The 14,901-nt window shown below is 39.4% G+C and overlaps 2 protein-coding genes across 3 annotated transcripts in view; both read left to right on the top strand.

The window, feature by feature from the left end:
* The first annotated feature begins 898 nt into the window (after positions 1-898).
* Positions 899-8,044, top strand: LOC124883257 (tetraspanin-8-like). Its single transcript, XM_047390271.1, has 9 exons — positions 899-1,058; positions 2,507-2,578; positions 2,672-2,788; positions 3,603-3,677; positions 4,727-4,822; positions 6,037-6,150; positions 6,237-6,269; positions 6,357-6,440; positions 7,207-8,044. The coding sequence occupies exons 1-9, from the start codon at positions 999-1,001 to the stop codon at positions 7,348-7,350; spliced, it is 795 nt and encodes a 264-aa protein (XP_047246227.1). The 5' UTR covers positions 899-998; the 3' UTR covers positions 7,351-8,044.
* Positions 8,045-14,508: 6,464 nt separating this feature from the next.
* The window catches only part of ptprr (protein tyrosine phosphatase receptor type R), a 54,504-nt gene continuing 54,111 nt past the window's right edge, over positions 14,509-14,901 (top strand). For both annotated transcript variants that reach the window (XR_007042077.1, XM_047389984.1), the window contains exon 1: positions 14,509-14,722. The gene's annotated coding sequence lies outside the window, so the exon portion shown is untranslated. The remainder of the gene's footprint in view (positions 14,723-14,901) is intronic.

Here is a 14,901-nt window from a genome sequence, read left to right as displayed (position 1 = left end):
CTACTTATATGGGTTTACAGTGCAGCGGTGTCAAAAACATTTTGCACCATGGGCCAAAATTGCTAAGTTGAAAGTTCTCAGGATCGTACAACTCCGACCCCCGAACTACAAACACAAACATTAAAAACATGAACATTATTGTGAATTTGTTTCTTTTTACCCGGTCTGCAATAAATTAAACTTGCAATATTTTATTAAAACAAGGTAGAAAAGACTGTTTTGAGATTATTTTCAGCAATGAAAAGTGGAACCTACTCCTCCAACCTTTGTTTTATTGAGCCAAATATAATAAATGGGTGTGTGCTCAAATCTGTTACTGAGTAATAAGTTGATGGATGTTTTTGCTCTTCTTACTGTGATGTTAAAATGAAAGCAAGATGTTGACTAATCAGGGAAAATCTTGTCCTAAACATGACAGAAAGTATCCATCTGCATCAGCTAAATAGTATCATTCTTGAATTGTGGTTAGGGGTCACATAAAATCATTTTTTACCCCTGAAAACATGGAGCTGATAAACAATAATCTTCCTTTTTAACAATCAGCTGAATAAAAAACAAGAATTTCTTAAGTATTTTTGTGTTTTGTGATCCCAGATTAGAAGAAAACATTAGACCAAAGTAAAAATCAAGTCCAAGGCAGCACTTTTATGTAATTTTTTCTTCCCAGCACTGCAGAATAAAAACTGCTCCTTTCTCTATAAGCTGACTTACATAAAGATGACGAAGGAAATGAAGATGCTATGAGTTCATAGTTCCCGTAACTCAGTCCCAGTAAAACTGGGAGCTGTCCATTCCCCTTCCTGTAAATAATGATTAATCCTTTGTTCCAGCCGCCACCGGAAGCGACCATACTGGAAGCTCCGCCCCCTCGTATATAACCCAGAGCCAACCCCCGGATGATCCCACTTGTCTCTCATCTCTGGTGTCGGACCTCGTCTGGACTCGAACTTCAGCATTAAAGGTTGTTTTTTTTTCCGGTACCATTTACAGCCGCAGAAATGGCTCAGATAAACAGCTGCCTCAAACGGACCTTCATTGGGTTCAACTTCCTCTTCGCGGTAAGTTGGCGTGTTTTAAAAAATAGAGAAAATGATTAAGGATCAATTAGAATTTAAAGTGCGTAGTTGAAACTGGAGCCATGTAGCTCTGTTTATGCTGCTTAACTACACCTTAATAACGCGTTTAAACATTTAAAAGCTCTTACATTCAAACAAACTGTAATTTGATAAATGGTCCTCATTTCTTATTTATATATCGGTCCAAAGATGGAAATAGCTTAGATATCTGGATCTTCAATTGGTTGAAAGAAACTGCAGAATCACCCAGTTCCGGTTCGGCTGGGATTAGGTGTTTTACATGGCCTGTTTAGGCTGTACATGTAGGGATTCTGGATTAAGAGTTTAAGATGTTCAAATGTAGTAGAGTCTTTACAAAAAAGAGTGAAACAGCGCTTTATTTCTACATAATCAGACATTAACTTTAACTTCTTTACCTTAAAGTTGGACATGATCTGTTTATTCCTATTATTTTACAGCTTTTTGTTGGACAAATTGTTTGACATTTTTGATTTCATGCAAATGTTTAAAACCAGTGGGGATCGATTTATTTCAGGATATGAATTTATTTAATAGCGGCTGATTTTCTTTAGATGATCAAATCCTTTTGGTTTCTGTTTCTTTGTTAAGCTAAAAATCATCTGTAAATCTGGGATTTCTTCGCAGAAACGGTTGATTTTGACTGTAATTATTTGTGGATCAGGTTGATTTCTTTGTGTGGTTATGAAACCGGACCTGTTGGTTTGATCAGGTTACCTGCTGGCACCCATGTCTGCTCAGGCCAGGACGCGTTCAGGCTCCAGCTTTGTGTAACTCTTCAAACAGGCCTTCCCAGTTTCACATACTGGGTAGTGTGAGCTGTCGAGCTGCATTTTTAGGTCCTAAACTAACAGAAAAGTGTTCAATTCCAACATTAAAGCCATTAAAACTGATATTTGGGATTTCTTTGTGTAATCATGTGGGTTGTAGAGCTTTACAAGCTCACAGATGGGGGAAACCGATTTTTTGTGTTTAAAATATGTACTATGACAGAGCAGAGGCCTGAACGATCTCTGTGACCTTGTTTAACTCTCCGCTTTGAATATGAGATACAATCCCAGCTCCTAAATTCTGTAGATTATTTTAAACCCAGTTTACAATCTGAGAAGCCTTTTATTTTATTTGTGAAAGTTTGAAGAAGGCGGATTTTATTTCTTTTTAGAATCTAGGTCAACTCTGATGAGCCTCAGTTATAAATCTAATTCATAAACATGTCCAACCTGGACGGTTTTGTCCCACACCGATCAAAGATTGTTAAAGCAACCATTTCAGGTCTGTAAAAAAGCTTCTTAATGTGTTTAAAACTGAGTATTTTCATAGCTGTTTTCCAGTCCACTTTTCTGCATTGTTCTACACTGTCTCCAGATTGTCCACCAGCAGGATGGATTTAATTAATCAGGTCTTTCTTTTAGATTATCGGAGGAATCATCATCGGCCTTGCTGTTCTGTCTCAGATCCTCACCAGCGCTGAAAAGGATCCAAGTGTAAGCACTCACACTGTGTTTCATAAACGCAAAAACTAAAGTTGGCTTAAAAATGTAAATGTACATGTGTGCTGTCGCCCCTGGTCCCTGCAGGTGGAGGGTCGGGGCATGGGCCTCATCGTCCTCTACATCATGGGTACCGTCACCATGCTGCTCGGCCTCCTGGGAGCCTTTGGAGCTTACAAGGAGCAGAAACTGTCTCTGGTTGTGGTGAGTGCAGTTTCAGATCCAACAGGATGTCGTAAGTTTGGATTTACCAGCGATTTGAGATGTTGCATCATGCAGGAGTCTTTATTTCGAAACAAACGGGACGTGTTTGTTGAAACGGGCTCCGGTCTGAGGGGGGAAATTAAACAAGAAGCAATAAAAACTCTGTGTGAGATGAGCTTCAGGAACATCTGTGATTTCGTTTTTCAGACTGGTTTATATAGTTAGGAAACATTTATTTATAAGTTCTTTAGAAGATCGTGATTTGAAACTGTAGAAAAATCACCTGAGGGCAGACGCCATGCCCTAGTTGTTAACAACGTAAATTATCCCAAGATGCTACAGCATCTTAAAAGGATCCATGTGGTTTATGGCATGATCCAGTTTGTTACATAAATAACATTTAGTTCGAGCCACTAAAGAACGAGGAAGAGTTGTGAACAGGAGACATAATTCTGGTGTTTCCAGTCAAAATTTGATCTTTGCTGTGGAAAAATAAGATCTGAAGATGTTCCTTTAACCGTCTCTGGTCCACATCCGGGTCAGCTCGGATGTGGACCAGATTCTCTTTTAGATAACTAATAACTCAAAAGACTTTGGTTCTGTTTACTCCCAGAATACCAGCTCTTCCAACCACCTAACTGACATGTGGATTTAATTTGAACTCTGAACTGTGAGAAAAAACATTTACATATCTGAGTTTAATTGGTTTGTTATTCACTTTAAAAAATGACCAGGATGCAATTATTAATTTCTGAGATCAGCAGTTGTCCAGGAGGGCTTAAATAAAGTGGATATTGTTGTGTAATTTCTGCAGTTCCTGGTCTGCATGGTCATTGGAGCTTTCTTGATGATCCGAGGAGGAATCCCTGCAGCTATCTCACGTCCTCAGGTAACATCCCTGTTCCTCCACGCAGGAGAGGAGGTCCAGCAGGAGCACCTAACTGGAAATAACAGTTTCATTTTTCTACTTTTTGCCAGTTAAACGTTCAGCAGTGAATTTAATTAAATCTTAGGACTCATTAGCAAAAAAAAAAAGTCAAATTTGACTTTATTTGGGTATAATTATCCAGAAACTGTTTTCAGACAAATTTAAGTTGAAAATGATTCAAAACCTCACATTTATATGTTATAAAATAGGATAAAGTGATAATTGTCACACTGGCACAGTGTTTTTTTTACTTTTCTATATTAAGACTGAAATATTGTAATACTACGTAGATGAAACGGTAAAACTTAAATAATTTGATCTAAATAAATAAACACCAGAAATGGATAAAACCCTGGAAAATAATTTTTGAAAATATTTTACAGCAAGGGCTGCACGTTGGCGCAGTTGGTAGCACTGTTGCCTTGCAGCAAGAAGGTCCTGGGTTCGATTCCTGGCCAGGGGGTCTTTCTGCATGGAGTTTGCATGTTTTCCCCGTGCATGCGTGGGTTTTCACCAGGTACTCTGGCTTCCTCCCACAGTGCAAAGACCTGCCTGTTAGGTTAATTGGTCACTCTAAATTGACCTTAGGTGTATGAATGAGTGTGTGCATGGTTGTTTGTGTGTTGCCCTGCGATGGACTGGCAACCTGTTCAGGGTGAACCCGCCTCTCGCCCGTAGACTGCTGGAGATATGGCACCAGCAATGACTGACTGAATATTTTACAGCAAACAAACTTTACTCTAGAAAATTATGATTAAATGTTTCTTTTTTCCTTCCGAACTACTAACCTTTAATTTATTAGTTAAATCAGTGATTTCATAAACAAATGTTAATTTCTTGGGATTCCTGAACTTCCTTTTCTTTTCAGACTCGTTTATTTCCAGTTTGGTTTGCCTGTGAAAAGAATTGGGGGAACAAACGCTTCTGAGATGACTGCAGATGTTCCGGTGGTTTTCTGCTCGGCGTCGTTTCTGCCGATGAATAAATCCCTGCTGTTTGCTTGTTTGTAGATAGAGGGAGTTCTGGAGGAAAAGTTCAGGGATCTTCTGCCTCTCAACTCCGCCTCGTTCCAGGTGAAGCACATGGCCGACACCCTGCAGACTCAGGTGAGATGTCAACCTGCTTCTCCAGTGGAGGACTGTGATCTAGTCCTCCTTCGGAAACAAGAAAACAACGGAGCGTATGACACCCTCAGAGCAGGTGGTGTAGACCTTTCCACCCACCTCTCTGCTCATTCTGAAAGCATCTGAGCCCACAGAGATGTTTGTGGAGCATTCTAACTCCACAGCCTCAAACCTGGTTTATTTCTGATCGGTAAAAAAAACCCACAGGTTTCAAACTGCTTCAGAAACCTTCAGCTTCAGTCCCAGAGACACCAGTTGGTAGACAGGTGTGCCTCGGGCCGTCTGATTGGCCAACCAATGTCTCAGGAATTATTTTATGACTAACTGTCAGGCTGTAAAACTCTTGGTTCTCTCTCATCACTTCCTGTTTTCCTGAAGGTGGCTGAACATTTAACCGTCCCATCACTTCCACATTTTCTTTGACTAGAAGGTGAAACTGATCAGAAAGCAGAGCAAAAGAACCGATCTCACGTCAGGCTGTTTTCATTTTCATCCCGTAAGATCGGATTGAGTCGTGTTAAAGCAGCAGCTGAAACTCGGTTTCTATAGTGTGAGAAAGTGAGTTTTCACGTTCTCGGTGGGAAAACCACAGTTTGGCCTACATTAAAGCTTCAAAGCAAAACCACAACAGGAAGGTTTCACTGTGGGCTGCTCAGTACTAGATCCAACCACCTCTGCACCCAGTCATCACAGCCAAAAAAATAAAACAAGCGGACTTTGTTTTTGCCACCATCAAGTAAAAGTAGCTTCAGTGCGTTTAAACGTCAAACCCGAGGAAAGTTAAAGTCAGATGGATGGCCTCCATTTGTCCTCGGTTCTGTCCCCGGTCGTAGAAATTTTACAGATTAAAAAAAGAAAATAGTCAGATAAAATGTTGGTTAGTGATAATCTGCATTTTATCTCAATTATATGTTTCCTTGATATTGTTCAGCTGTAGTGGAAAACGGTTAAGTGAATTCATCCTGAGGTCGGAAAAAGCCCAACAGCTCATCTCAGACTTTTATCGAAGGGTTAAACGAGGAAGCATCTTGTTTTCTGGGGTTCATGTGTACAAATGAGACCAAAGTAGAGCAAAGCACAGAGAAATGTCTCAAACCAACCTCATGCCCGGTGGTGGAGGGTTGGCGGTTTGTTGTGACATTTAAACTGTGATGCAGCTACAAGCCTGAAGCTCAGTGTTCCTCCTGCGGTTTCAGATGCACTGCTGCGGCCTGTTCAGCTACACAGACTGGAACAATGACATCCCCGCCTCATGCCTGTGCTCCGACGAGGACGAGGAAAAATACGAGTGCAGGATGCTCGGCTACTCTGTGAGTAACTGCTCTCTGGCTCAGTCAGACTCACGTGTTTAATCCACCTGGAGCCACTAATGTTTTTATGTTTACGTCTCTTCCAGTATCTCAGCCAGAGAAGGTCCATCTACAGCAAGGTCAGTAAACCTGAGCTGGTTTAGCAACCTGACAGTAAAATCCAGTGATTGGATAAAGTAACTGATGTTTCTCCGTCCTTCCTGCAGCCCTGCTTCCCCATCCTCATGCACTACATCCTGCTACTCGCTGACATCTCGCTCGGGATCATCTTCACTCTGGCTGCTCTGGCTGTGAGGACACCCTTAGTTTATTTAGACATCACTGCTGCAACATAACTGATTAAAACATTATTTTAAATTAAAACTGCTAATAAGACCTGCACTAGACTACAGGGTGCCATTAAAATGAGTTAAGCTCTACTCAGACGTGTGGAAAGGAACATTAAATACTGTAGTTTTGTCCTTTTTAAGTCTATTCAAAGAGATTCATCTTGTTGAAGATAAAGGAAAGTTTGCTTTTAAAATGTTTGGTATGATATCAGCCTAAAAACATCAATTTAAAATACCAGAAACTGTTATTCAGATTAGATAGATTTGTGTTTTTAAAACACTTTAACCTTCAAGCTGGAGTTATGTGTCCAGTCTTCCTCAGATTAGAAATTTTAATAAATAACAGTGAAAATTCCCAGCTGAAGGTTAAATTCCTCTGATGGAGACCAGGAACGTAAACAGACTATCCAGGCAGATAAAACGTTCTGCTGCCTCGAGCTGCTTCCACATTCAAGGTTTCAGATCCGTAAGTGAATAAGAGGAACATCACAACAACTGTTGTGGTTTAACGGTTTTATCTGTGTTTAACCAGAAATAACCTTTCATTTGTAGTCCTTCTGCCGTTTTAACCAAGTTTCAAACAAAAAGCAACCAAACGAGATAAAATCATGTGTTGAACTTTATTAAACCCGTTTCATCTCAGCTCAGATAGAAAACACCCCAATCTAAAACCTGTTGACGTTTCCGTTTATTTCCTCGTTTTCATCAACATCCTCTCACCGCTCAGGTTCTCGGCGTGGTTCTGTCCTCCATCATGATCCACCAGCTGCGTCAGCCCAACAGAACCACCGTCCTCTTCAGTGTTCCCGCCATCTTCACTTCAGGACCTCCAAAGTACCAGGAGCTGCACAACCCTCCTCCCCCCTACTAAAGGAGCAGCGCCACTTTTCTGTCGTGCTAGCTTGGCGCTACACGCCGTCCTGCTTTTCCAGCTTGTTTTTTATTAAGGACTACATCTAAAGTGCCTTTCATGCCTGTGAGGAGCCCACTGCTTCATTTTCTAACAGGGGAGAAACTTCCCAGAGAAACCTCTGGACCAGCCTTCATAGAATGCCTTTTAAACCACTGATTAGTTTTAGTGAAGAAAGTTTTAAATTTGCTCTTCTGATTATTGGGGAAACAAAATAAACATGTTTTTTAAAGTTTGGTTTTAATTCTCTGGGAGCTTTTAAGAAATAAGTTTGTGGAAGTTTATTATTTTAAAGCTGACATGTTCACTTCTTGTCCTGTTTGGTTCAGATTACTTAAAAAATAAAAGTTGAAGGATTGAGGAGGAAGCCATAAACGTCTTAATCACAATGAAGAGTTTTATTCACCTGTTGTTACCTGATTTACTTTTCATATATTAAACATGTAGATTTGCTGCTTGTTTGACAAAATGCCACTTTCAGCCTGCTGGTAGATTACAGTCACTGATTTTTATTTTTTATTACAAAAACGTCAAAAGTGACGATGAATGTTGAAATAATTCGAATACCTTGAATATTTTCATTTGTTTTCTGCAAAACATGGAAAAAACTCATTTTACTCTAGCTTAAAGGGAAATAAAATCAAATGAAACGGTGTGTTTGGTGTCTGCTGAGCAGTGAAACGTTTCAAAGGTCTTCAGGTTTTTAGAGTTATAATAGGAGGCAGCACAGACCCCCAGATTATCCAATAATCAGATTATTAATGGATCATATGTGGGATCAGGTATTCCTATGACTGGAGCAGAACTTTGGGTTCTGCTTGTAAAGCCATGGGGAAAAAAGGCTCTCTCCAGTTATAGACAAAAACTAAGTACACCCTTCCATTCTTTATATGATTTGAGGAAGAAACAGGCAGCTGCTGCTGATCACATGCATTGATTAATTGATATATCAGTATGGCCACCTCTAGAAAAGCAATTCGCTGCTCTGGAGCACAAAGGGTTGTATTCCATCACTGACAGGATGGAAAGACATCAGCAGTGAGCTTAAAGAAGAAATTACCAGTTAATCTAGGAAGGTTTATAAAGATATTTCCTAAAGTCCGTCATTTTGAAGAGAGGAAGATCATTACTGAGAGAAACATTTAGACAGCTGAAAATCTCCCCAAGAGTCGTCATCCTGTCTAATTAACCCCAAGGTCAGAGCGTGAAGTGCTCAAAGAAATGACCTACAAGCTTCATGTCAGACTCTATAGGCCTCAGTGTGTTAAAGTTTAAAGTTCATGACAAGACATTTAAAAAAAGTCCAGACAAGTGTGGATTATTTGGAAGAGTTGAAGGTGGAGGCTTCTGTTTAAAAAACATTCTGGTAGACCGACTTAAACTTCCTTTAGACACGAGACCAAAGTAGAGATGTATGGTCATAATGGACAGCACCATGATTGAAGACAACCAAGCAACATATAAACATTAACAAGTCCTCCTTGTCAAGCATGGTGGTGGAGGGATGATGATTTGTGCTTGTTTGTCAACGTCTGGACTTCGACTCCTTACAGTCATTAAGTGGACCGTGATTACTGTTGTATACTGAAGTATTCTGGAGTCAGAGTCTGAGGCCATCTGTCCAGCAGCTGATGCTGGGCCCTGACAGGGTCATCACTGGGATGATTATCCTAAACACAACAGCAGGTCTAAAACAGCTTGCCTGAAAACAAAAAGAATAAGAGGGTGGCACTGGTCCAGTCCAAGTCTGGACCTTGAGTTGAGGGAAATGCTATGGTGGGATAGAAGAATGAGGCACAGTTTCTCCACAATGAGGTGAGAGACCAGGAAACATCTACTGAGAGGTCCTCCTGCCGAATGTGGTTCTGGATCATAACTTTGTCTTTCCAGGGTTCTCATTTTGGCCTCAAATTTGTTTAATAAAGGTGTTGAATTGGTCGTGTAATTTAATAAAAATTTAAATAACTTCAATGTGATGGCTTTTTTATAGTTTCACATGCATTTAAACTCTGTAGCAACATGATCAGATTTGGAGTACGGCACTGTGAAAACAGAACCCAGTCTTCTCTGTGTGTACATGGGTCAAAAGGTTTGTTTTATAACAGAAAAAAGTTGATGTTGTCCCCGCTGGTTATTCAAATCAGCAACTGGGAAATTCCCAATTCTGCCCTCAGATGTACCGAAACCTCTCAGCTGAGGAGGAAGCAGCCTGGTTCGGATTTAATCTGCAAGTCTGGTAATATTTTAAACACGAATATGAGTTTTTGCTGATAGGTAAACATAATAAACATCTTAACTCTTCTCTATGATGATTAGTGTTACTAAAGTTGGGCAAAAATGGTTTGATAACAAAGATGTTCAGTTGGAATCTTGCCCCCAAAACAGCTGAAAACCAAAGTGATTCATTTGCTTAAAGCGCCATCTAGTGGACAGACGAAACATCTGTCTAATTGGAATCAGCAGCAGGTGAGAACTTTTACCTTGAGTCAAACATTTTACTCGATTGAGAAAAGACACCAGAAAAGGTCCAGAAAAAACTCACATTACCTTCCCACCTTGGCCCACCTGCTTAAGTGGGCTAAGAGCCTCCTAAAAGACCCTTTACACCCAGGAAACTGATACTTCTCCACCCTTCCATCAGGAAGAATGAGGGCACGTACCAACGAGATAGAAATAGTTTCTTCCCTCAGCCTGTGGACACTCTGCTGAATAATCTCTCTGAAATAAAGCATAGCTGACAGTCAGGCAAAATGTCGTAACGGACTGTTAAAGACTGTAATGGTGACTGGACATAGAAATACATTGACCTTTTAATTTATACATCTATGTATTTTGCTTTTAATTTATTTCTTTTTCGCTTATTTTAACTGTACAGTGTATATCTTTGAGTTACTTTTGAACTGTGTTTTGTTGTCTGACATACTTGCTGCCAACAAAATTTCATTGTACTGCCTTGTGCATGTAATGACAATAAAGTTTATCTTTTTCACACTGTGGTCAATGGCAATGAGACCCCAAAAATGATTTTATCTTTTAGGGTTTTCATTTAATAAAACCAACAGCCTGGTTTGCTTTCTTGCACCTGAGAATATAGAGAATTTAAGAAAATATATTTCTAAAGAGAGGTTTAGGAGGAAGTAGAACCATTATGTCTTAGCATGATTGCTGAATGAGTTGACACAATGCCTACAAACAGTAAAATAATATTTTTTTTATTATTTGTGTTTTTGCTTTCAATAACCTGCTAAATTAGAGACTGTTGAATATTGCTCCTAAAAAAAAGTATAAATGTGGGTATAATTGGATTTAGAGACATTAGACACATAAGAAATAAAAGAAATTCCAGCCACAATACATAGATAACTTTATTGATGCTGCTGTTGCTTAAGCAGGACTTTGAAATTAATTTACAATGTTTTTTTTGGACAGGTAACTTTTTTTCACTGTTTTAAATAGAGCTAAAAACTGTAAAAATACTTTGTTCTCTTTTTCACAAAAAAAAAAAAAAAGTAGGCAATAAGCGTATGTAATTATTGATCTCTCATTATTTATTTGTCCTCTGATGTTATGTAATTCAGTTTCGCATACCTCTAATGCTGTACAGGTCCTTCTCAAAATATTAGCATATTGTGATAAAGTTCATTATTTTCCATAATGTCATGATGAAAATTTAACATTCATATATTTTAGATTCATTGCACACTAACTGAAATATTTCAGGTCTTTTATTGTCTTAATACGGATGATTTTGGCATACAGCTCATGAAAACCCAAAATTCCTATCTCACAAAATTAGCATATCATTAAAAGGGTCTCTAAACGAGCTATGAACCTAATCATCTGAATCAACAAGTTAACTCTAAACACCTGCAAAAGATTCCTGAGGCCTTTAAAACTCCCAGCCTGGTTCATCACTCAAAACCCCAATCATGGGTAAGACTGCCGACCTGACTGCTGTCCAGAAGGCCACTATTGACACCCTCAAGCAAGAGGGTAAGACACAGAAAGAAATTTCTGAACGAATAGGCTGTTCCCAGAGTGCTGTATCAAGGCACCTCAGTGGGAAGTCTGTGGGAAGGAAAAAGTGTGGCAGAAAACGCTGCACAACGAGAAGAGGTGACCGGACCCTGAGGAAGATTTTGGAGAAGGGCCGATTCCAGACCTTGGGGGACCTGCGGAAGCAGTGGACTGAGTCTGGAGTAGAAACATCCAGAGCCACCGTGTACAGGCGTGTGCAGGAAATGGGCTACAGGTGCCGCATTCCCCAGGTCAAGCCACTTTTGAACCAGAAACAGCGGCAGAAGCGCCTGACCTGGGCTACAGAGAAGCAGCACTGGACTGTTGTTCAGTGGTCCAAAGTACTTTTTTCAGATGAAAGCAAATTCTGCATGTCATTCGGAAATCAAGGTGCCAGAGTCTGGAGGAAGACTGGGGAGAAGGAAATGCCAAAATGCCAGAAGTCCAGTGTCAAGTACCCACAGTCAGTGATGGTCTGGGGTGCCGTGTCAGCTGCTGGTGTTGGTCCACTGTGTTTTATCAAGGGCAGGGTCAATGCAGCTAGCTATCAGGAGATTTTGGAGCACTTCATGCTTCCATCTGCTGAAAAGCTTTATGGAGATGAAGATTTCATTTTTCAGCACGACCTGGCACCTGCTCACAGTGCCAAAACCACTGGTAAATGGTTTACTGACCATGGTATCACTGTGCTCAATTGGCCTGCCAACTCTCCTGACCTGAACCCCATAGAGAATCTGTGGGATATTGTGAAGAGAACGTTGAGAGACTCAAGACCCAACACTCTGGATGAGCTAAAGGCCGCTATCGAAGCATCCTGGGCCTCCATAAGACCTCAGCAGTGCCACAGGCTGATTGCCTCCATGCCACGCCGCATTGAAGCAGTCATTTCTGCAAAAGGATTCCCGACCAAGTATTGAGTGCATAACTGTACATGATTATTTGAAGGTTGACGTTTTTTGTATTAAAAACACTTTTCTTTTATTGGTCGGATGAAATATGCTAATTTTGTGAGATAGGAATTTTGGGTTTTCATGAGCTGTATGCCAAAATCATCCGTATTAAGACAATAAAAGACCTGAAATATTTCAGTTAGTGTGCAATGAATCTAAAATATATGAATGTTAAATTTTCATCATGACATTATGGAAAATAATTAACTCTATCACAATATGCTAATATTTTGAGAAGGACCTGTATATGCACACAATTTGCAATTTCTACAATTCTCCACAATGGCGCACTTGCTGTTGCATGAATCATGTGTAATTCCCACTGTGACCGCTAGACCCCCTTATAATAGGACCTTTACCACCCAGCATTTGTGGCATACCTACATCACCTAAACTGTATTCAGCCCATTGGTTTAACAACTGAGTTTAATTCTTATATTCCTAAGCTTGTCTGTAAAACTGATGAACTTTATGTTCTTTCTTAATTAATAGTCTTTTTTTACCAGAACATTTCTTCAGTACTCTTTTAAACTTTGTGTAGGATTAGCACTTAATGAAAAGGTGGTGACTAGTATGTGTTTGATAGCTCATAGGGGCAACTTAGGAGTAGAAATAAGACAAGGATTAGGAAATTAAAAATGCTGAACAAAAATATCTAAAACTGAATATGAATAGGTGAGCAACAAAACAGGTCCAATTAAAAAAATAAATTTATAAAAATATAGTGAAAAAGTTTTTTCCACACATTTCAGAAAATGAAACTGAGGTACAGAATCCCCATTGCTTGAAGTCACTGATGGTTGGGCTGTCATGTGTCACCTGCTGGTGTTGGTCCACTTGGTTTTGTTAAACTTCACAGTCAATGTGGCCATCTACCAGGAAGTGTTCCTTCTGCTGACAAGCTTTGTGGTGATGTTAATTTAATTTTCTAGCAGGACTTGGTACCGGTCCACACTGCCATTGGGACCAATGACCATAGTGTTAGTGTGCTTGATTGATCAGCAAACTGGCCTGACCAGAAGCCCATAGAGAATCTATGGAGTATTCTCAAGAGGAAGACTAGAGACACCAGAACCAGCAATGCAGATGACCTGAAGACCACTATTAAAGAAACCTGGGCTTCCTGAACACCACAGCAGAACCAGAGGCTGATCTCTTCCAGGCCACGCATTGGAGATCAGCCTTGATGTAGTATTTTATACAAAAGGAGCCCAGACCAAGTATTGAGTTCTTAGAAATTAACATACTTTCCAGAAGCCTCACGTTTCTGTTTAAAATATAATTTTTTTATTGATCTTATTTAAAATTCTCATTTTCTGAGACATTGAATATTTGGTTTTTATTATCTGTAAGTCATAATCATCAAAATTACAAGTAATAAAGACTAGAAATATGGTTACTCTATGTAGGATGAATCTATATATGAATTTTACTTTCTAGAATGAGGGACAAAAAAGTTTGAACTTTTACTTGTGTAGAATATAAAATATCTATGTATGTAATATGACTTATCTATGTGTGTAACTGCAATGTGTGAAGCATAGAAAGGGCCGAGGGAGTGAGGAGCATAGAGAGTGCAAGGTCATAAATTAGAAGAGGACAAGGAAGGCCAGAGACAGGGGAGGATGTTACAATCAGAAGTATTCCTTATTTGGATTGTTATGTTATGTTATACATGTGTGCCATGATATATGTATATGTTGAAGACACCCTTGAGACTGAATAAAACTAGCTGGAAGCAAGAGTTGATCAGAGTTGGGCTCGCAGATACTTGGCTGGAGTCTCCATCTCTCACTCTGCAGAGGCGAACATAAAGTAGATTGTACTTGTGTTTATTTCACTCTTTGAAACCTGTACCCAAATCAACGGACCCGGGGAAGCAGAGACGGCTTCAACACTTGTTATTCTTGTGTGATTTGGTTGATATTTGTAGTTTTTCCACCTTTAACCACTCAGTTACCTAAGCATAAACAATGAGTTGTATGCTTAAATATTTTACTGTCAATAAATTATTTTTCTCCTTTAACAAGTAAAACTTGGAAAATGTGATTTTCGACCAAAATTGTTTTATTTCCTTAGCTGAACGTAACTGCTGGGTTGATTTTATTCTGGTTTCCAAACCTCAGGGTTAGCTAACATTGTTGCACCGGCAGCCATGTTTTTTTTCGACAACGACAAGAAGCGAAGAAGAAAAAAACCCTCTTTATTTCTCACTTTACCGATAAAACTAAAAGCTGATGTGTTTTTTAAACGAAAATCCGAAAATCTGAGTTTTAAACGATTACATTTTTGAAGGACGGTTTGGTTTTATCACGGAGGCAGCGCGAGTTTAGCATGAAGCTAACATGAAGCTAATAGCTGAAATGGTAAGACTCAGTGAGTTGGAGTCGTTACACTTTAATTAGTTCAGTAAATTTAAGGTTTATTTATTACTTGGTAAAATACTGGCCTGTTAGTGCTGGTGCTTTCACGGTTTTTATTTTTTTTTTAACTCAGTCTATTTTATCGGGATTATTAGTGGTTAACGGGTGACCATTATTTTAAT

This window comes from Girardinichthys multiradiatus, chromosome 17 (genome assembly GCF_021462225.1).
Source record: "Girardinichthys multiradiatus isolate DD_20200921_A chromosome 17, DD_fGirMul_XY1, whole genome shotgun sequence".
Lineage (NCBI taxonomy): Eukaryota > Metazoa > Chordata > Actinopteri > Cyprinodontiformes > Goodeidae > Girardinichthys > Girardinichthys multiradiatus.
The sequence above is the reverse complement of the archived record's forward strand: the minus strand, read 5'-3'. Positions and strand labels throughout refer to the sequence as shown.

Coding starts and splice junctions, on each gene's coding strand:
- LOC124883257 (XM_047390271.1), top strand. CDS start 999: ATGGCTCAGATAAACAGCTGCCTCAAACGGACCTTCATTGGGTTCAAC. Junction 1,059..2,506: donor GGTTCAACTTCCTCTTCGCG/GTAAGTTGGCGT, acceptor TCTTTCTTTTAG/ATTATCGGAGGAATCATCAT. Junction 2,579..2,671: donor GCGCTGAAAAGGATCCAAGT/GTAAGCACTCAC, acceptor TGGTCCCTGCAG/GTGGAGGGTCGGGGCATGGG.